General features: G+C 53.2%; 8 protein-coding genes across 8 annotated transcripts; 5 read left to right on the top strand and 3 right to left on the bottom strand.

Moving 5' to 3' along the window:
- Positions 1-105: 105 nt before the first annotated feature.
- On the bottom strand, positions 106-1,817 carry N7532_006732 (putative amidase; the record flags this gene model as incomplete). Its single annotated transcript, XM_056619226.1, has 3 exons — positions 106-1,055; positions 1,104-1,726; positions 1,789-1,817. The coding sequence occupies 3 exons, from the start codon at positions 1,815-1,817 to the stop codon at positions 106-108; spliced, it is 1,602 nt and encodes a 533-aa protein (XP_056475385.1).
- A 504-nt stretch (positions 1,818-2,321) lies between these two features.
- Positions 2,322-3,402, top strand: N7532_006731 (polysaccharide deacetylase family protein; the record flags this gene model as incomplete). The annotated part of the gene is made up of 4 exons (XM_056619225.1): positions 2,322-2,427; positions 2,481-2,757; positions 2,811-3,215; positions 3,264-3,402. 4 exons carry the CDS (start codon positions 2,322-2,324, stop codon positions 3,400-3,402), a joined length of 927 nt encoding a protein of 308 aa, XP_056475384.1.
- A 1,081-nt stretch (positions 3,403-4,483) lies between these two features.
- On the top strand, positions 4,484-6,002 carry N7532_006730 (putative neutral amino acid permease; the record flags this gene model as incomplete). The annotated part of the gene is made up of 3 exons (XM_056619224.1): positions 4,484-4,649; positions 4,718-5,147; positions 5,201-6,002. The coding sequence occupies 3 exons, from the start codon at positions 4,484-4,486 to the stop codon at positions 6,000-6,002; spliced, it is 1,398 nt and encodes a 465-aa protein (XP_056475383.1).
- A 712-nt stretch (positions 6,003-6,714) lies between these two features.
- On the top strand, positions 6,715-7,242 carry N7532_006729 (uncharacterized protein; the record flags this gene model as incomplete). The annotated part of the gene is made up of 1 exon (XM_056619223.1): positions 6,715-7,242. One exon carries the CDS (start codon positions 6,715-6,717, stop codon positions 7,240-7,242), a length of 528 nt encoding a protein of 175 aa, XP_056475382.1.
- A 1,404-nt stretch (positions 7,243-8,646) lies between these two features.
- Positions 8,647-13,726, bottom strand: N7532_006728 (uncharacterized protein; the record flags this gene model as incomplete). The annotated part of the gene is made up of 3 exons (XM_056619222.1): positions 8,647-9,396; positions 9,438-13,566; positions 13,662-13,726. 3 exons carry the CDS (start codon positions 13,724-13,726, stop codon positions 8,647-8,649), a joined length of 4,944 nt encoding a protein of 1,647 aa, XP_056475381.1.
- A 1,081-nt stretch (positions 13,727-14,807) lies between these two features.
- On the top strand, positions 14,808-15,700 carry N7532_006727 (uncharacterized protein; the record flags this gene model as incomplete). Its single annotated transcript, XM_056619221.1, has 3 exons — positions 14,808-14,873; positions 14,964-15,090; positions 15,192-15,700. 3 exons carry the CDS (start codon positions 14,808-14,810, stop codon positions 15,698-15,700), a joined length of 702 nt encoding a protein of 233 aa, XP_056475380.1.
- Positions 15,701-16,332: 632 nt separating this feature from the next.
- On the top strand, positions 16,333-17,823 carry N7532_006726 (MmgE/PrpD family protein; the record flags this gene model as incomplete). The annotated part of the gene is made up of 3 exons (XM_056619220.1): positions 16,333-16,505; positions 16,588-16,845; positions 16,920-17,823. 3 exons carry the CDS (start codon positions 16,333-16,335, stop codon positions 17,821-17,823), a joined length of 1,335 nt encoding a protein of 444 aa, XP_056475379.1.
- A 381-nt stretch (positions 17,824-18,204) lies between these two features.
- On the bottom strand, positions 18,205-19,822 carry N7532_006725 (S8 family peptidase; the record flags this gene model as incomplete). Its single annotated transcript, XM_056619219.1, has 3 exons — positions 18,205-18,393; positions 18,452-19,378; positions 19,451-19,822. The coding sequence occupies 3 exons, from the start codon at positions 19,820-19,822 to the stop codon at positions 18,205-18,207; spliced, it is 1,488 nt and encodes a 495-aa protein (XP_056475378.1).
- Between the last annotated feature and the right edge of the window lie 94 nt (positions 19,823-19,916).

Here is a 19,916-nt window from a genome sequence, read left to right as displayed (position 1 = left end):
ATACATCATATCATACTTGGTGCATCACATGGTCGTCAATGAAGTCGCAAGTTGCTGAATCCTATATACATTGACTATGCGAATCGAGGCTCGCTCAGATGCTATCTAGTTCTTGTCCGTTGAATACTGCATCTTCTTCCAGTCGAAGTTATTTTCCCATGCATAACCAACCTGCAATATCTTCTCCTCCTGCCACAAGCCCCCGACAATCTGCATGCCGACGGGCAACATGACTTGGTCATCATCCTTGGCCGCTGCAAATCCAATAGGAATCGACATGGCTGGGTGACCCGTCACATTAAAGACGGCAGTGTTGATTGTCAAGCCCATGCTGGGTTTGAGCGATTCCAACGGAAGACCCCAGTTTCCGTGCCTTGGAGCAACAACAGGAGTCGTAGGCATGACGATCGCATCGTATTTCTCAAACAATTCTTGATACTTATCACTTACTTGTCGACCAATGTTCACCGTCTTGCCATAGATATTCGGGAAGCGGGACATCAGATAGAGCCCATTGATAATGACATTTTTCGTTGACGGGAAGGCACGTTGGAAACCCTCGTCGCTCCAAGGCAGTCTGCTCTGCTCGGCCTCAGTCATAGATAGGCCCCGTCGCCCAGTGTTGTGACCGAGAAGTGTTTGAGCACCTGCGATTCGCGAAAGTATAGTCCAAAGTGCTGGCCCGTGATAATGGTCTGGCAGTGATACTTCCTCCACGACTGAACCAAGGTCTTCAAACTTTTTGGCGGCAATGGTCACAGATTTCCGGACACTGGAATCCACTGCACTGTGCTCGAACCCTTCCTTGAGGATACCAATCTTGAGACCATCGAGTCTTTGTGAACTTTCATGGAGTGCTGCTGCGAATTTGGTTGAGCCCGGCTTCGGGCTTGCCAGTGATCGGTCGTCAATGCCATCATAACCACTGATGACATCTAAACATGTAGCAACTTCGAGAGTCGAGCGAGCGAGAGGGCCAGCATGGTCAACCAAGGCATCGCCGCTCGAAATCCCTGTGTAAGGAACCCGGCCATGAGTAGGCTTGAGGCCAACACCTACAATCAGTCAGTTATGCTCCGTATGTTTTAAACCGGAAGACTTACATCCACACAAAGCTGCAGGGACCCGAATACTTCCACCTTGGTCGCCACCAATAGTGACATCGACCAAGCCAGCTGACACTAAGGCAGCGCCGCCAGATGTGCTCCCTCCTGCGGAATAGCCTGCCGCATGGGGATTCTCCACCGTGCCCTGGGCACTAGTATAGGAAGAGGTGGAGTGGCAATAGTTTTCGCACGTAGAAGTCCCATGAATATTGGCACCGGCGTCCAGCAATCGGGTCACGACGGTTGCATCAGTTTTCGGCGTCCAGGCAGGCGTGATATCACTTCCGAGTAGCTGAGGCACCCCGGCCACCGCAATGACATCTTTCAAGCTCACTGATTTCCCCGCCATGGCGCCGCCTTGGGAGTTTCCCCGAATCAGAAACTTATGGGACCATGCCTGCCCCAGAACCTGCTCGTCATTTCCACACCGACGGACATTCTCGCGTGGGTATTTGGCCTGACCAGATAGTGGTTGATAATCAGGCAGGGCCGCCACACCCTCAGCACAGTCATGCACAGCTGCGAGCAAGGTGTGGAAATCACTCGACTCGCTGGGGTCGATAGTGAGACCCAGGGGCTGGATCAGGGCTTCAGCATCCCCAGGCTTGACGGGGTTGTTTCTGTATCAAACGGTTAATTGGGCCATCGATAGGGGCAAATAGGCTATATTGGATCCTCTCACTCTGAAATGCTCGTGAAAAGGACCGACATCGTGGGATATGGGAAAGTGGTACGCGCTCTTTCGCATCACCGGGGAATTGAAGATTTTATGAGACGGCATCATGCAACAATTCTTTTTGTCTCATCGGCAATCCCCGATCACCCACTTGGAGACCCATCTTTGCCGACGAGGCCAGCAATGTCCTGCGAAAAAAAAGGGTCTTCGATCCGACTCCAAATCGACCCCAACATTCTGATCTACGGCCCACCGGATGGGGGTTCGGCCTATCTTGAAGCGAGGTCAGAACGACCCTCAGGGAATCAAACAATCGGAAATTCATGTGCTCGAGACGCGATAACACTGAGATGACACATTTTTCCTGACCAACCCCCATTCTTGTCGATCACCTGGCGATGTGCGGCGACTCCGACAGCCCCGAGGAGGCGGAGAGGGGTTCGGCTTCCCCGCATTGCCTGAGTAACCATGTTCCCTTACAAAGAAACCGCCGAGCTCTCCTTTCCCACTTTTGACCAAGAAGCAATTGAGCACTCACAATGGGCCCAAAGCGAGTTCTCATTACTTATGGAGTCGACGTGGATGCCGTGGCGGGATGGCTCGGCTCGTATGGAGGCGAGGATTCTACGAACGACATTAGCCGGGGTAGGTTCGTCGAACTAGGCAATATGAGCCTCTGCTAACGAGCAGCTATTCAGGTGTCTGGGCGGGAACTGTCGGGACTCGGCGCCTCCTGAAGCTTTTCGACAAGTACGACATCAAGACAACCTGGTTTATTCCCGGTCATTCGTTGGAGACTTTCCCGGAAGAGATGGCCGCAGTTCGTGACGCTGGGCACGAGATCGGACTTCACGGTTATTCGCACGAGAACCCAACGGATATGAGCATTGAGCAACAGCGAGACGTGCTCGACAAGACCTACCGCATGCTCACCGAGTTTGCTGGTAAACCACCTCGAGGAAGCGTTGCGCCCTGGTATGCCTACACTTGTCAATCACACCGGTCCAGTCGCTCATATTTTCATCTAGGTGGGAGACCAGCCAGGAGGGCGCACAGCTCCTCCTCGACTACGGAATTGAGTATGATCACAGCATGAGCCACGAGGACTGCCAGGCCTACTACTTGCGCACCGGTGACAGTTGGACAAAGATTGACTATGGCAAGAATGCAGAGACTTGGATGAAGCCGTTGGAGCATGGTCCGCAGACAGGTCTCGTGGAGATTCCATCCAACTGGTACATCGACGACTTGCCTCCGATGATGTTCATCAAGAAAGCGCCGAACAGCCATGGATTCGTCAACGCGCGTGATGTAGAAGATATCTGGCGCGACCATTTCGATTATTTCTATCGCGAGTACGACGAATTCATCTTTCCCATCACAATTCACCCGGATGTCTCCGGAAGACCACATGTGCTTCTAATGCATGAACGGTATGTCTCCGTCGACTTTTCAAATTGATATAAGCTAACTTTGAATAGTCTGATTGAGCACTTCAAGAAACACGACGGCGTGGAGTTTGTGACGATGGAGCAAATGTGCGACGAGTTCAAGAGAAAGAACCCGGAACCTGAGGGGGCATTGATGCCTGCACCCGCCGGAGCGATGCTTAAGAAGTAGATACAGATAGGCCAATCAATTCGATACTATTTTCGACCTTATCATCAGCTGCACTTCTGCTGGGTACATTCCAAAAAACCCCAAATTGGAAACTCTGACCCCAACATCCCTGGTGTCTCTAGCACGATCTCCAACTCGCGCTGGTTGCGTCGTCATTCTCCAGCCGCCACTCGCACGCTCTTATCTCGAATTCATTCTCCGGCTATATCTCATGGGATACACATTTACCCCAACAATGTGACCCCAATTGAGGCTCGACTGAGGCTCATTCAGCTTTCAACCCACATTACACCCGACAATGTAGCTCACGAGACTTTGCTGGGTTCAGATGTCATTGGGGTCACTCTTGTCGAGAAATTGGAGACGAGGGACAACAACTACAATGTTGTTTTCGATATTTTGCCAACTTACTACAATTATCTTATCATACTGTCATGACCTTCGCTCTGATGATGCGGGTGCCCCTGTATAACTAGCCTCATAATAGCTCTTTTGAAGATTCTGGTCCAGTTTTTCGCCATATCCATTATATTATTTCTCTGTTAATATGTCTTTGATCTAGCGAAGTTGAATGCGATGGTTGTATATAGTTGTCGACTCGTGATAGCCATCTACCCCAACCGTGACCCCAACCGTGACCCCAACGGCTAGCCCCATCCGGCGCCTCTACCGGGACTCCAACTGCCAACTCCCAACTGTCGCAGCTCGAGGGGCGTATCCACGCTTTGAGGTCACTCAAACCCACCCGGCCTAAGAAAATCGTCCCCTCGTTATCAGACAGCTCGAATTCGTGGGGAAGCATTCAGTGGAGAAGTCCCACTCTTTCTCAGCCCTCAGTGTCGCGCCCTGCCTGAACCCCAGAAACTCTAAGCAGGCGCCCGTTGAAAAGGGAAATGAGAAGCTCATGCCGGGAAGAACCCGAGTCGTGAGATACGTTCGCCTTGAATGGGTCTGCTCGTGTTATATATCGGATATCCCCTTCGAAGCCATTTTTACTTCGCGTTCTTGACTCTATCTTTTCTTATATTTGTCCATTTTGGGATCGGCTCTGAACAAGTCGCCGTTCTCTCGCCTCGTCACCATGTTGGCCTCGTCCGACGAGATCAAGGTTGCCCCTCACGACTCTCACTCCCCCGATACACAGACAGCCGAGCTAGAAGACCGGTTCGAAGTCTTCAAGAAGGGAGATGGCCAAGTTGATTTCCGTACCGTGAGCTGGATCCGGGCGGGTGTGATCTTTCTGAAGAGTAAGGGGTTTTGTCCCGACAGCGCCTGTGCTTGGGTGTTTCATCTGCTAACCATGGCTATTTGCTAGTCATCTTCGCAACGGGTGTGCTCTCTATTCCATCACTGATGTATGAACTGGGCGCGTTTCCTGGCGCCGTCAATGTCGTCGGCTGGACTCTCCTGAACACGTACTGCGCCATCGTCCAGGGCAATTTTCGCAACAAATATCCGGGCTGCCACTCTATTGCCGACATGGCTCAGATTGTCGGCGGCCCCCTTTTGAAAGAGCTCTGCGGTGTTCTGTTCACCATTAGCTACGTGATTGTAGCTGCCTCGGGCATTATCGGTGTCTCGACCGCGCTCAATGCGCTGTCACTACACTCCATCTGCACCGTTTGGTTTTCATTTATTGCGACCGTGATCATCGCTGGCTGTGCGAGTGTTCGCAAGTTTTCTCACATTGGCTGGTTGACGTGGGTTGGGTTCGCCAGTGTCTATATTGCGGTATTCATCATTGTGTATGTTGGAAATCTTTTTCTCTTGGAAGTTGAACACGCTAACAGTATATCAGAATTGGTGTCACGACGAGGGATCGACCCGCCGCTGCACCACAGACAGGCGATTTCGATCTGGGCTACCGAGTCATCGGCAATCCTAGCTTCACCACGGGAATCACTGCAGCAGCAACAATCTTTGTGTCTAGCGCAGCGACATCTGCATTCCTGCCCGTGATCTCCGAAATGCGTAAGCCGAAGGACTACCCGAAGGCTGTCTATATGAGTATGAGTCTGGTGACCGCGTCCTACCTGACTTTCAGCCTGGTCATCTACGCCTGGTGTGGCAAATGGATCGCGTCGCCATCACTCGGCAGCGCAGGTACAACAGTAAAGCGGGTCGCGTACGGCATCGCATTGCCGGGCCTGATCATCAGTGGTTGTCTGTACGTGCATGTCGCGGCGAAGTACATTTTCGTCCGAATCCTGCGCAATTCGCGACATCTTCAGGCGAATACGGTCGTCCACTGGGGTACTTGGTTGAGTTGCACCCTTGGGATGGCTGCCATCTCTTTCATTCTGGCTTGTGCCATTCCCATTTTTAATTATGTGTTGGCCCTGGTTGGCAGCCTCTGCTTTGCGCCGCTGGCTATCAGTCTCCCAGGGTGGCTCTGGTTGTATAGCCATTCCGAGTATTTGAAAGGGAGTATGTGGCGCAAAACAGTGTATGGACTGCACATACTGTTGGTATTGCTCGGACTGTTCATGACGGTGGGCGGCACATATGGGGTGATTATTCAAATCAACGAGGCGTATCGAGATGGGCAGATCTCGTCGGCATTTTCCTGCGCCGACAACAGTGGGTCGGTGGGGACCTAAGGTATACACTAAAAACTACCGAAGTTCAGGCGATGGATGGGTCTTCAATGCACATTGTATTGCGCGTCATAAATTTCTACATAATCTAACAATGTTTTTCCGCTTCACGACCCACTTGCTACACATTTTCCATTGTGCAATTGCATTTGCCTGATGTTGGTTCGGATGTCTCGGTCAAAGAGTACACTGCTAATATGAAGTACCCACTCATCTGGAACCGCAAGTACCCTACTTCAATTGTACTAAGTACTACAAGCCTGGGTACCCTAACGTAACCCGCACATCTCGGCCAAGTTGGGTGGAGTTTCACCATCAACAACCCTGGTCAATCTATCCATCCGACCTTAATCATCCGGCCCAGGCCCCATTCTTCATTAATTGTATAACGCACCGCAGATGGCCTATGACCGGCGGATGACTGCTGGACTTTAGCGCAATCTCCGGGCCCGCCAAGACCGGCTCCGTGTGCAGCCGCCGAATCCGGGCCTTATCTTGGGCGCTCTTGCACTTTCTTCTGTTCTTTCTTCTTTTTCTTTGATCTTCCCTTACTATTTCGATTCACCCACCAGCTCCTCGACGGTCAGTGCTGTGACCATTGGTCTTGCGAGATCTCCCAGCACACCGTTATCCCGTTGCCGTGCGACCCCCACAATTCGTCCCAACCCGGTAGTACAACCAGAAACACTCCGCACACACGCCTGTTGCAACCGCCATGCTCCTCGCCCGCCTTACCCTCGTTCTGCTCCTCAGCAGCTTCGTCTCCGCCGCACCCGTGCCTTCTGCCAGCTTGGTCAGATCGGAACCCGAAACCCCCATTAGCTCAGAATGGCCAACGCCGAAAGCCGCGTCACTACTACCGTCCACCCAATCATCTGACCTGAACAACGAGAACCATCTGGGCAAACGGGCGCCCTACTACTTCCCTGAAACCGTGCCCGACGAGGAGGAAATCGTTGCCAGACTGACCGCTCTTCGCGAGGCCGGCTTCCTGCCAGATACGCAGCAAGGACAAGATCAGAAGTCAATCGGCACTCCGGATGCAAATGCAGCGATCGACACTGCCCGTGCACGGCCGTCGCCCATTCGGGAGGTCTCCTCCGCTCTATCCGAACGAGAGATTTCGCAGTCCGTCTGGCAGGCCACGCCGATGCTCCCCGCCGCGCGGTTCTTGGTGGCGGCCTCCATGTTCGTCTGCGTCGCGACTGTCATCAGGGGCCTCCGGGACAACGGCAAGCATTGAACCCGGCGCGAGGCGAAACCCCCCCCCCGTCGCATATTACGTTTTTGACACCTTACTTTACTCCCCCTCTTTTTTTCGTCGCTCCCGCAAGGTGTGCGATCGGCGTAATTCTGCCGCCAGCATTGTTTTTATGCCGAGACATTATTACTCTACACCCCCGCGCGAAGAATCACCCGGAGATACAGCCACCCACCTCCCCCCCCTCGGTCGAAAACTCGGTCGCATCGCGACTCCCATCCGAGACAATTGATGAAACTATCAATATGATGGCGCAAGGCTGCTATATACCGCCAGGCCACAGGCAATTGCTCAGTCTGATACGAGGACTTTGAACCAGAATCCAACCTACCAACAATCCCATCCTGGCTGGGCTGGGTCCGCGCGTGGCGGGTCCTTTCTCCACCATCGTCGACCTGCAGCAGCGCGCCTGGAGCTCGAGGGGGCTGGGGGGCCGCTGTATTCGGGGCTCGGGGCAAGACAGGCACCAACGAGACTAGCTGCGTCAACCTGCGCGAATATTCTTCCCAGCCGAAATCCTTGCCGCAATCGTCCTGTCCACTTTATTCGCTCCGTCCCGTTCCTGTTTTAGAATTTTCTCACTTGATGATGGGCGTCGGTGGATTTACGGCGTGGTGGATGAACGCCACGACTGCTTGGCTACTCCAGTGAAGCCGACTACCACCCATTCACGTGCTTCTGTATGTGGAACCTTCGTTAGCGTTGCGACAATCGTTATGTCGCTCTCCCGCAGCGTAGCGGCAACTGGACTCGGATATATACGAACACGAAGCCTTCCATTTTCGGGCAATGCATGGGCCAAGGCGACTACCTAAATCTTCTGACTTGACAAAAAAATAATTGCGTCCGGCTTATGCGAGATCAGGCCAAGAGTTGCGGGGCCAAAACTCATTATGAATCATTTCATCTGCAGGTCTTTGTTGCCTGGAAGCTTCTAGAGCTATGAACGAGACATGAGTTACGTACGATTTAATTATGTATATATGCAAGGAAAGCGAAAGAAATCAATATGAAATCATTTCCCATTGTCTATCTTCTCTGCAGACATGGTAGTGCCCGTAGTCAGCTCTTCGAGAACTCGAGTCCCAGGGGAGTGTAGTGCATTACAAAGAAAGAATGAAAATATATAAAGATGATCAGCAAGAATGGGAAGGAGGAATGATATGGCAATGCCCATGACGCCATGAGAGAAAGCAGAAGTAATAATGGCCAAGGATTGATGATGACCAGGACACATGAAAGAGCCACCCAAGTTGATAAAACAAACACTCTTTTTTTTGCAAGGCTCCCACCCGAACGTGTGGAGATGAAATGTGATAGGCAACGAAATGCGAACACGAGGACAAGATATTTACGCGAATGATGAATTCCAGGGGCAAGAGGATTTTAGGAATCGTCGACAAGACGCTTCTGGGTCCAGGCGCGCTTGGCTCCATCCAGCAGGACGTCCATGTTTCCGCTGTTCTCGCACATGCTCCGGAACAGGCCCTCATCGCGGTTGATCAGACCCCAGGGGTGATCGAACTCGATAACGCGGCCGTGGTCGAGAACCAGGACCTTGTCGTAGTCGATGATGGTCTGCAGGCGGTGCGCAATAGTGATGATGGTGCTGTCGCGCAGCTCACGCAGGGTCTCTTGGATCTTAGCGTCGGTGGCGTAGTCGATGGAAGCGGTGGCTTCGTCCATCATCAAGACACGGGGCTTCTTGAGGAGAGCGCGCGCGAGACACAGGAGCTGTCGCTGGCCCTGAGACAAGTTCGAACCGGATTCCGAGACCAGGCTGTCGAGATTATGGAAGACGTTCTTGTTATCGGCGATGGTGGCAGTGCTACCGTTCATGCCGTTGGCTTCGGTGGCTGTAAAGGTGCTCGAGGTCATGGGTGTTGCGGTGCCGGAAGCATCAGAGCCGATCAGGTGCACACGGCGGAGGGCAGTGAAGATCTCCTCATCGCTGAAGAGGCCGAATGGGTCAAGGTTGCTGCGGATAGTGCCAGTGAACAGAGTCGGGTCTTGGGGTACAATGGTGATCGCCTCGCGGAGATCCCGCAGGCCAATAGAACCGATGTCAATGCCATCAATCATGATCTTACCCTTCTCGGCTTCCAAGCCACGGAAGAGAGCCAGTGCCAGAGAACTCTTGCCAGCACCGGTACGACCAACAATTCCAACCTTCTCACCGGGCTTGACGAAAAAGACACTTCCTTCAGCACGGCGTCGAGGTCGGGGCGGTATCGGGTAGTGTAGCCCTTGAACTCAACGGCACCTTCAGTGGGCCAGCCAGCCGCCGGGCGAGACTCAGGGATGACAGGAGCAGCCTCCTGTTCGACATCCAGATACTCGCGCACACGCTCGACCGAGTTCATATTTTGCTGAACTTCTGAGTAGAGGCGGACGAGCCAGAGGACGTTTTCCGTAAAGGTGACAGCGTAGGTAAGAGACAGACCGGCAGCACCAGCATCGATGCTTCCAACATTGATCAAGACGAAGGTGGCCGAGAAGAAAGAGACAAGAGCACCAGTCCAGTCCACACGAAGAGCAAGCCAGCGGTTGCTGGCCCAGAGGTAAATGTGGGGTCGGTTGTAGGAGTTGATACGACGGTGGTTATCGACAATGAATCGAGGGCCATCGCCATAAGCCCGAATTGTGACAATGCCGTTGAGCGTCTCGCCGAATTGCTGGTACAAAGGACTGCGCTGGACGGACTCCAATCGCTTCAGATCGCGAGACGAATTCAGGTAGATAGCACCTAGGGCAGTGTACACAAGAGTAATAAACACGCCGGCAATGAGGAAACCGGGCGTGATAACCGAGATCAAAATCACAATCATGATCACAGATGCCAAGCTATGGAGCATACCGATTGCCACGGGTGCAACTTCCTGGTCGACAGATTCAACGTCCTTGGAGAATCGGTTCATGAGCTGACCGAGAGGTGTCGAGTCAAAAAATCGGAACTTTGCGTGCATAACCGTCTTCAAAAGACGATCATGGATCTTCCAGGATGCGTGGAGGGAACCCCAGAATAGCACTGCTTCTCGGCTCAGGGAGATAGAGATGTACAAGAAGCCTAGCAGCGCATACACACCTAGATAGTAAGCGACATTGACCTGCCCATCAGGAGTAGTGCCTGAGGTGCGTGTGCTCAGCTGAGGAGGCCCCCATGTGCTCATCTTAGAAACACTTCCCACATTAAAGGACGGGGGCTTCAGGTGAGCAGCGGCGGCATAACTACCGGCATCCTCGGAGCTAGCACTGGAAGTGTGATAGGAATTGGCCCACTGTCGGATCCAGATATTGGTAGAAACCGAACCCAGCTGTTGCAGGCAGAAAACAGTGACAGCCAAGATCCAGTAGTACCAAGAACCCATTGACTTCAGGTACATGGCGACAGTCGACATTTTGATGCTTCCAGTGGCTTTGCCTTCCTTCATGCGGGAGGTTTCGTCCTTCTTAGCATTGCCTGTTGTGCCATTGGCAGTTCCATTTGCACCGGATTCAGTGGAGTCTTCTTCGTGCTCTGAAGGCACACGGGAGAGACCTCGTGAACTTGCTCGGGATCCAGGTCGGGACTTGAAGAACTCATCACCAAGCGCACCAGCAGCAGCAACATCATCAGGACGGCCTTGCGAGGCAATCCTGCCGTTGTCGAGGACAACGACATGATCGGCCTGGGGCACAGTCAGAGCCACATTGTGAGTAACCAGAATGCAAGTACGGTTCATCATAAGCGGGCCGGTCAGAGCTTGACGGAAGATGTGTTTGGCAGTGTGGGAGTCAACAGCGGAAAGACAGTCATCGAGAAGCAAGTGGCGGGCACTGCTGTAAACAGCTCGGGCAAGAGAGATTCTCTGCTTCTGACCACCAGACAGACTGATACCCTTCTCTCCAACAAGGGTTTGGTCACCAGCATCCAGGATTTCAATGTCACGCTCCAAAGCGCATGCCTTCAGGACTGCGCGGTAACGTTTCTCGTCGTACGGGGAGGCAAAGATAATGTTTTCCTTGACTGTGTCATTAACCAACCAAGCCTCCTGGGCGCAGTAAGCAACGCTATCAATCAGGCCAGTTTCAGGATCAACTGGAAGATCTGAACGATTCGACATTCCACCAGGAAGGTAGATGCGACCTTCGACAATCCGCATTTCACCAAGCAAGCCCATAAGCAATGAGGTCTTTCCAGAACCAGTGGGGCCAGCAATTATACTGAGGCGGCCAATGGGGAATTCCACGTCAATGTTGATCAACCGGAAGGCATCAGCGCCGTCAGCAGAAGAAGAATCTTGCGGCTTAGACTTGGTGGTTCCCCAGGTCAAAGTGGCCTTTTCAATTCCAATCTTGGTCGGACCTTCTGAGGCACTGCTGTCACGCAGTTGATCATACTTTCCAGTTTCTTCCTCGTTCAGATACTTGTCCACACGGTCCAGTGACACCTTCGATTCCTGAACGTGGGCAACCATATCCGCCAATTGATCCAATGGCACACGGAGCAGAGAGAACATCGACAATGCCGGGAAGGCAATCGATGGGGTCAATTGCTTCTTCTCGACGACGGTGTACAGGAAGAACGACAGGAATGTAATCAAGATCGGGGTGCCATACCAGACAGTAGCGGCAGACGACCAAAGGATATAACGGCGGCGCAGAGACTTCAGTTCAGCCTTGCGCTTCTCGTTGACGATGTCCTGGAAACGCTGCTCCCACGCGAAATACTTGATGATGCGAATGTTCTGCAGAACCTCGTTGGTCGCGTGGATACGAGCGTCAGTGCCCTTAAGAATCATATTCTGCACCTTGTTGAATTGACGAGCGATAAAGAGGTTGATCGGCAACATCAAAACCATCAGGGCAATACCAGCAAATGAGCTGAAGCCCATGATCTTATAGAGCAGGGTGACAGCCATGATAATTTGTACTGGAACGCTAGCCCACAGGAAGTGCAGGTAAGCACCAACTTCGCTGACCTTGAAGGAATCAATCGCCATCAGGTTAATTATGGTACCAACATTGGCCTGCACGGCAGCGTCTTCCAAGTCAGATTTCGCGTTTTCGCCAGTCTCGGTGTCATTAGAATTAGCGTTCTTCTTACGGCCGAAGGAGAGGAGACCTTTCTTTTTCTTTTGTGCCGAGTCCTTGGGCGCGGAAGGCTCCTCGACTGCCTTGCGGACAGCATCCATGGAGGCGCCCGCTTTTCGTCGGAGGGCCTTGGCATATATTTCTCCAATAATGATCGCGCGGATCTTGACACCCATCTTGCGGCCAATGAAAAGAGCCTGGCCATCTGCAACACCTTGCACAATAGCCGAGCAAAACAGGAGAATGGCGTACAGCCACGCCGCATTGGGAGTGGTCGAGCGGGGGTTTTCAACGTATTCGAGAATAGCCTTGAGAAGAAGACTCGGAACAAAGACGAACATATTGGCAAAAATGGTCCAAGCACCCTGCTTCATAAGGGTGCCAAAGAAGTACCGTAGAAGCTTCCATGCCAAAGAGCCCTTCATCTCTCGTTTCCGGAAGTCCGCAATAACCGTAGCGGCCTTTTGAGATGGAGTCAAGTTCCACACATCCTCCAGTTCCAACGGTTGTCGGTATCCCTTCAAAACCAGCGGGTCCAGCCAGGCGAATGTTGCAAGCGACAGAAGACTCGCCATGGGGTGGCGTGGAGGCTCCAATCCATCCTCGCGTTGAACCAAAACCGGCTTGTTGCCTCGACGGGTCGTGAGGGCGACAATGAAGAGCAGCGTGCTCAAGACGAACTCAATAATGCTGAGGATCAAGGCGCGTCGGGAAATCGGGTGGATGACGGCGGATCGGAAGACCATGACGTTGAAGAGCCATTGGGCGCTGTATAGCATTGCCGTATGGGTCCAGATTCTTGGTGCGGAGAACAGATCCATCGAGGACAGCAACAAGCGCACCAGAACCAAGAACAGGATATAACCCCACGAGACCAGGCCCGCGATCGCGGGGAGAGTTCCATGGCGACCCCAGCCGTGAGAGGTCAAAATGACGACATAGAGGGCGATCTGACCGATCAGGGCGGCGACCTCGAGGGTGACGATTGTGATTTCTCCCTTCGGGCGATCCACCTCAAGTTGCACATGTTCATTCTCGCTCTGCACGGCATGGGAGAGCATGGGATCGGAATCGCTTTCGCGGCCATTGGGAATGTCGCCTGCGGACGCATCGTTGGGGAGGACCTTGTACGCGACGCCTTTGTGGGAGACAGCATAACGGTATGCGACGCTGGAGATTATGAGAAGGAGAGAAATGCTGCATGCCGCCAGCGGGAGCGAGACTTGCAGGACACTATCCGATTTAAACGATCAGCGCAGTTCCGGATCGCCCAACAGTCGCCAACGGTCGGAGCAACCCCGGTCGCAAAGGCGGGAGTGGAGACTTACTTGCGTTGGAAGCACCGAGAGAGGTCATCGATGGCCCAAACAGGGCCCTCGCAGTGCGGTAGCATGATCTGCGGGGAGCAATGCAGGCTGGGCGAGCAATGAACTCGAATGGGGAGATGGGATAAGCTCCCGGGCGAACTGAGGGCAATCGATTCACGACAATAAAAATAGGTAATGCGATCGAGAGGATGAGAAAAGAGCAATCTTCACCCCTGGTGGGTTAGCAGCGATCTTCCACGACTAGCACGCAGGACAGGGCTGGCATTGCAAAGTCGAGTGAAACCGGAAGTGCAGCGTTTCGGGGCGAAGACGATCCGAGACCGACGACAGCTCTATTTTGTGGAGCGGGGAGGCCAGCCGGTTAGGGGGTGATGAGGAAGACGAGGCTGCTGCGGAGAGTAGAGGGTCAAGAGGGGGAAAGTGAGCGAAGATGCGACGCCGAGTATAGTGATGGGCGGAGTGGAGAGAGAAACGAAGGGAAATACAAGCAGGGATTGCACGCGGCGTCCCAAAGCGGCGGTGGACGGGTTCGCCCGTAGGGTGACATGCGCCGCCACCAAATCCACGCGGTGGAGCGAAGTACCAACGAAGTCCGTCGACCAAACTACCATACGAACCGAGCTTCACACCAGGGCGATTCGGCATGGGCTTAAACCCGTTGGAGAGCAGCTGCGTGCTTCATGCGCATCGGAGGATGACTTGATGCAGCGCTGATCGTTGCTTATCGCGGACAGTTCCCCACTGTTTATCGTCGCAAGGCACGGGGTGGATTTGATTGCGGGAGAGTCATACTACCTTAGCAGTAACTACAGTATTCCCCCACGGTACTTGAATGAGGTATTGAGGAAGGGTGTGAAAGATTCACCTGATGCACAATAGTTATTGTTGAGCAAACCATCTGAATTCATTGTCTCGGCTTACTTCAGCACTCCCCCACAAGCTTTGCACTCCCCGTTGGTCCCCAATTGCCACACTTGGAGTGACTAACCGCATTGGATCTTATTTTTGCGGCCCCCGACATCACCGCCGATCCACCCGCCGCCTCGCCGCCTCGCCGCCTCGTCTCCTTCTCACTCCCTGTGTCCCCCACCACTCTCGGCTTCTTCCCAGCGCGCTGCATCTCTCTCTCGACGTCACCGCCCAGCCATGGCTGAACGCATCCTCATGAACGAATACCGCACACTCTCCAAAGAGAAGTGGGTGAACATCGAAGTTAGTCCCTCATTCCCCCGAAACTATAAATCTTAGGGCCAGACCGGCGCCCGACTCCCAAGAACTATCAGCATCCTAACAAGAGAACAGTTGAAGGAAGATGATATCTTCTCGTGGGATCTCGCCCTGTTCGTGCTCAACAAGGACTCCCTCTACTATGACGGCTATTTGAAGGCGACCATGACCTTCCCCAAGAACTACCCATACTCTCCGCCAAGTACGTGAACCCCCTGCCCTGCTGTGTTCCCTGGAATAACCTTCTGGTCTGAAGATGTGTGACCATGTCGCTAACCAACGAGCGCGGTTCGCGCCTTACAGAGTTCCGGTTCCTCGTGCCCCTATACCACCCGAACATTTACCCGAACGGCGACCTCTGCATCTCTATCCTGCACCCCCCGGGCGACGACGAAATGTCCGGTGAGCTGGCATCCGAGCGCTGGTCCCCGGCGCAACGTGTCGAATCTGTCCTCATCTCAATCCTGTCTCTCCTCGACGATGCCGAAGTGTCTTCCCCTGCGAATGTGGATGCAGCCGTCATGCTTCGCAAGAACCCAACCGAGTACCGTGCGATCGTCAAGTCCAACGTGGAGGAATCCCGCAAACTCGCCCCTGCCGGCTTTACCATGCCTGTCGATGATGATGAACCTGTGATGCGTGAGGTCGAGAAGGATGATGACGATTTCTGGGTGGAGAGCGACGTTGACAGCTTCGGCGGTAGCGATTCAGACTCGGATCTGGATATGGACCAGCTGTCGGGGAGCGATGCAGACGACGACGATGATGACGACGACAGCGAGGATTCATGCGAGCAGCAGCAAAAGGCTTAGTGCTTCTTTGTCTTGTCTGCTCCTGCAGTCAACATTCGTGACACTTTCGGGCATGCATGGTATTGCGGCGTACGCATAGCGTGGATCGGTTTTTTTTTGCTACATCAGCTATCTTTTCGTGGGGGCATATTCATTCTCTAGGTCGTTTGGCGTGGTATCATTGCTGACTGGGCCAATCAGTTTATCGAATTTTTCGGAGAAATATCACATAGATTATCTTTTCAAATCATTACCAGAAAGCACTCATAGGGCCCTGCTTAGCATAATCCTCATATACTATATCTACCTGAGCTCCGTCCGAGTACTCCACTTTCAACTTGATTCCATGTTCGGTCCCATCCGATCATCTAGCCGATCTTCTCCCAAGTCGTCTATGGGACAACAGCCTAGTCTCCTACCCGTACACACCAAGGTATTCCCCGATGTCTCGGGGTTCAAGACGGAAGGCATAAGCACGAGGTCGATGGGTCGTATATGTGTACTAATATGTTTACAGCATAAGCGTCTCGAAAATGACTTCATCGGCGCTAGAGTGATCCGTAATGAGACATGCGTCCCCACTCCAAGCCTCCGCCCAAGTATGGGATCTAACCCTCCTATATCGGAGCACCCTCATCTCACCACCTCAATCGATGCCGCCAAGCCTATCACGGCATAGCCCTTACAGCAAAAGGAATAAGCAATTGAGGATGGCGACCCAGACACTCGCAAACTGGGCCGTGGCCCTACAATTTGCATCATTGCCACGAGGAGTCATCAACGCCGCCATCCGCAGCTTCTACAAACTGGGCCGGTTGCACAGTTGGTGGGAGCGCCCACCCCGCAACGACAATAGCACTCACCGCACTGGCACGGTTCGCCGGCGCTCCTACCTCTAGACTGCTTAGCTCCGATGGCGTAGATCTTGACGCTATGCACGCCGCCCTGCTGAATGGGATTGCGTCGCATGTCCACGATTACGACGATACGCATCTGGATACGATTATTCACCCCACCGGCCCGGTTGCCTCGGCTCTGTTGGCTATGGCGGAATCGCTGGATCGGTCAGTTTCTGGAGAGGAGTTTATTCTCGCTCTTGTTGTTGGAATTGAGTCGGAGTGTAAGGTTGGGTTGAGTGTGTGGCCTGATCATTATGATGTTGGATGGTAGGTTGTATATCTTGATGAGCTCGGGTATTGTTGTTGCACACGAAACCGACCATTTCATCTACTTCCATCAGGCACATTACGAGCTCAACTGGATCGATCGGCGCAGCAGTAGCTGTTTCACAATTATTAAATTTATCACCGGCACAAACGGCACATGCCATCGGTCTCGCGGCGACCCAGGTGACAGGATTGCGTGAGATGTTTGGTTCGCATACCAAATCCTTGCATCCCGGTCGGGCCGCACAAAACGGGCTCTTAGCAGCCATTCTGGCTTCAGCGGATTACACCAGCTCGACGCAGGCGTTGGAAGCGAAGCGTGGCTGGGCGAATGTAGTCAGTTCCATGCAGCATCTCGACGAGCAGATGGCAACTCTCCCGCCCAATGGACGGTGGGAAATCGAACGGAACTCGTTCAAGCCCTTCCCTTGTGGAATTGTGGTACATCCAGTCATTGATGGGAGTATCTTTCTCCATGGACAGCTGGAGCGAAATGGAATTAAGATAAAGGATATACGGAAAGTTGAGGTAATTGTTCACCCGTTGGTCATTGAGTTGGCTGGTAAGACGGCGCCGAAAGATGGACTTGAGGCCAAATTCAGCGTTTACCATGGGGCGTCGGTGGGCCTTTTGTTTGGGAAAGCCACGCCGGCGCAGTATGAGGAACCAGTTGTCAATGATAGTCAGGTAGTGTGGCTGAGAGATCGGACGAGAGCCACCGTCGACGAAAAACTGCGACCTGATGAGGCTGTCGTTATCATCCGTGTATCGAACGATGGGGATGATTCAGTTACAGAGGTCCATATTGACCATGCAGTGGGCAGTCGGGAACGCCCCATGTCTGATTCTCAATTGACACACAAGTTTGTTGATCAATGTGTTCTGGTTTTGGGACAGGATCAGACTGAGCGAGCGAGTCGCTGGTGCTGGGACTTGGAGAACCAGGCCGATGTGCGTGACATCAAGAGTGTCTTATAGATAATATTGCCGAAATGGTACTACTAGGCAGTACTAGCGCTACAATGTACCCACGGAAAGTTACAAACCATTGCAGAATGATCCAGGCGACGTTGATCATTAGAGTTATCGTTCCAATGCGAGAGCTTTATGCATCCACGAATTCTAGATTGTGTCTCAATGTATATAGTTGTGGTCAAGTATACTACGGGTAATGATGAAAAATCAGGAGCGAAACGACAGTCTGTGTAAGAAAAGGGTGCGAGTGAACACGCCCAGGAGTTGATCGAAACAGTAAAGCAGATAAAACCAAGTCAAATGTGATCTGCGCCAGTGGTAAAACCATCCACCCAAATGCCCAAAAGAAACCCGTCCCGGACGGGTTGTGATCGGTTGTCTACTCTAGACGGCAACAGCATCTTTGATCTCGCTGTAGATAGCGCCAAGCTCCTTGTGCATGACCTGCTCAGCGTGGCCGATGGCCTCGTGAATGCGGTCCTCAACATCCTGGATGGTAGAACCGGCCTTGTAGCCACCTTTGGCGAGGATGTCGGTGTAGTTGGAAGAACCACCACCGTTCCAGGCGAGAAGCTATAACAACCAGTCAGTATTTGGATGAACTTATGACGTAAGGTATCAAGAAACTTACGTTGGGGGTGTCGGAGGGAATGTCAGAGAGGGCGCCGACGGTGGCAATCTCAATCAAAGCCTCCTTCAGCTTCCTGGGGGTGACCTTCTCGACAGCGTAGGCAGAGTCATCCGCGGGCTGGAGAGAGACGTAGTAGGCCAGCAGACCAGCAATGTGAGGAGAGGCCATGGAAGTACCAGAGATGGTGTTGACGGCGTACTTGCTGCCGATCCAGGTGGACAGAATGTTCAGGCCAGGGGCAAAGATGTCAGTGCACTTTCCGTAGTTGGAGAAGTAGGCACGCTCATCAGCCAGAGTGGAGGCGCCGACAGTGACAGCCTTCTCAGCAGCAGCGGGGGAGTAGTTGCAAGCATCAGCGTTGTCATTGCCAGCGGCAACGGCAAAGTGAATACCAGCATCGACAGCAGCGTTCACGGCAAGGTCGAGGGTACGGGAGGAGCCACCGCCCAGAGACATGTTGGCAACGCTACCCTTGAAGCCCTTCTTGCCAGACTTGGCCTTCTTGATGTGAGCCTCGGCGGCCCACTCGACACCCTTCACGACATCGGACATGGTACCGGAGCCGTTGGAGCGAAGGACCTTGACAGCGTAGACGTTGGCCTTCTTGGCGACACCGTGCTTCTTACCGGCAATGGTACCAGAGCAGTGAGTACCGTGACCGTTGCCATCCTCATCAGCATCGCCCTCGGGGATGGTCTTGCCCCAGTTGGCACGACCCTCGAAGTCAACGTGGTCGGTGTTGGTACCGGTGTCGATGACGTAGGCATCAACACCCTCACCACCATCCTCGGCATAGAGATACTTATTAAAGGTGCCAAAAGAAAGGCTATCGCGGTGGGAAATACGAGCGAGACCCCAGGGGGCGTTCTTCTCAACAGCGGGGTCTTCGAAGTGGTGAACCTCAGTGTCCTTCTCAATGTACTCGACCTAGATTGGCAGAGCGGTACAGTCAGCGATGTCGGCGGCTACTTGGGAGCTCGCCAGTGATGAGGTACTCACATCCGGATGCCGGCGGACCTGCTCAATGACATCCTCGTGGAAGTGACCGGCATAGCCCATCAATGAGCCAGCCACGTGGAAAGAGTGCTTGATGCCCAGGAAGGCCTCGGTGTCGAAGCCGAACAGACCGCGCTTCTTCAGCTCCAAGCGACCGTTGGTCGTGGCGTGGATGTCCTGCACCCAGCTGTGGTGAGCAGCGGCAGCTGAGGAATCAACATGCTTCTTGAATACGACGATGTAGGAGTCCGGAATCTCCTGGGCGTTCATGGCGGAGAGGATGGGAGCTGCTCCGTTGTGGATAGACTCCACACCCATGGTGGGCGAGGCAGCTGTGAGGAGCGGCAGAAGTGCCAGACCGAGGAAGCCCTTCATGATGACGGATGGGCTCGAACGGTTGGAAAAGAGAGTGAAAAAATAAGGATGGCAGCTATGGGGGTGATGAGGTGAGTGATATAGGAAGGGGTAG

The sequence above is a fragment of the Penicillium argentinense genome (genome assembly GCF_028826775.1).
Source record: "Penicillium argentinense strain IBT 30761 chromosome Unknown utg000005l_segment0_segment0, whole genome shotgun sequence".
Lineage (NCBI taxonomy): Eukaryota > Fungi > Ascomycota > Eurotiomycetes > Eurotiales > Aspergillaceae > Penicillium > Penicillium argentinense.
The sequence above is the reverse complement of the archived record's forward strand: the minus strand, read 5'-3'. Positions and strand labels throughout refer to the sequence as shown.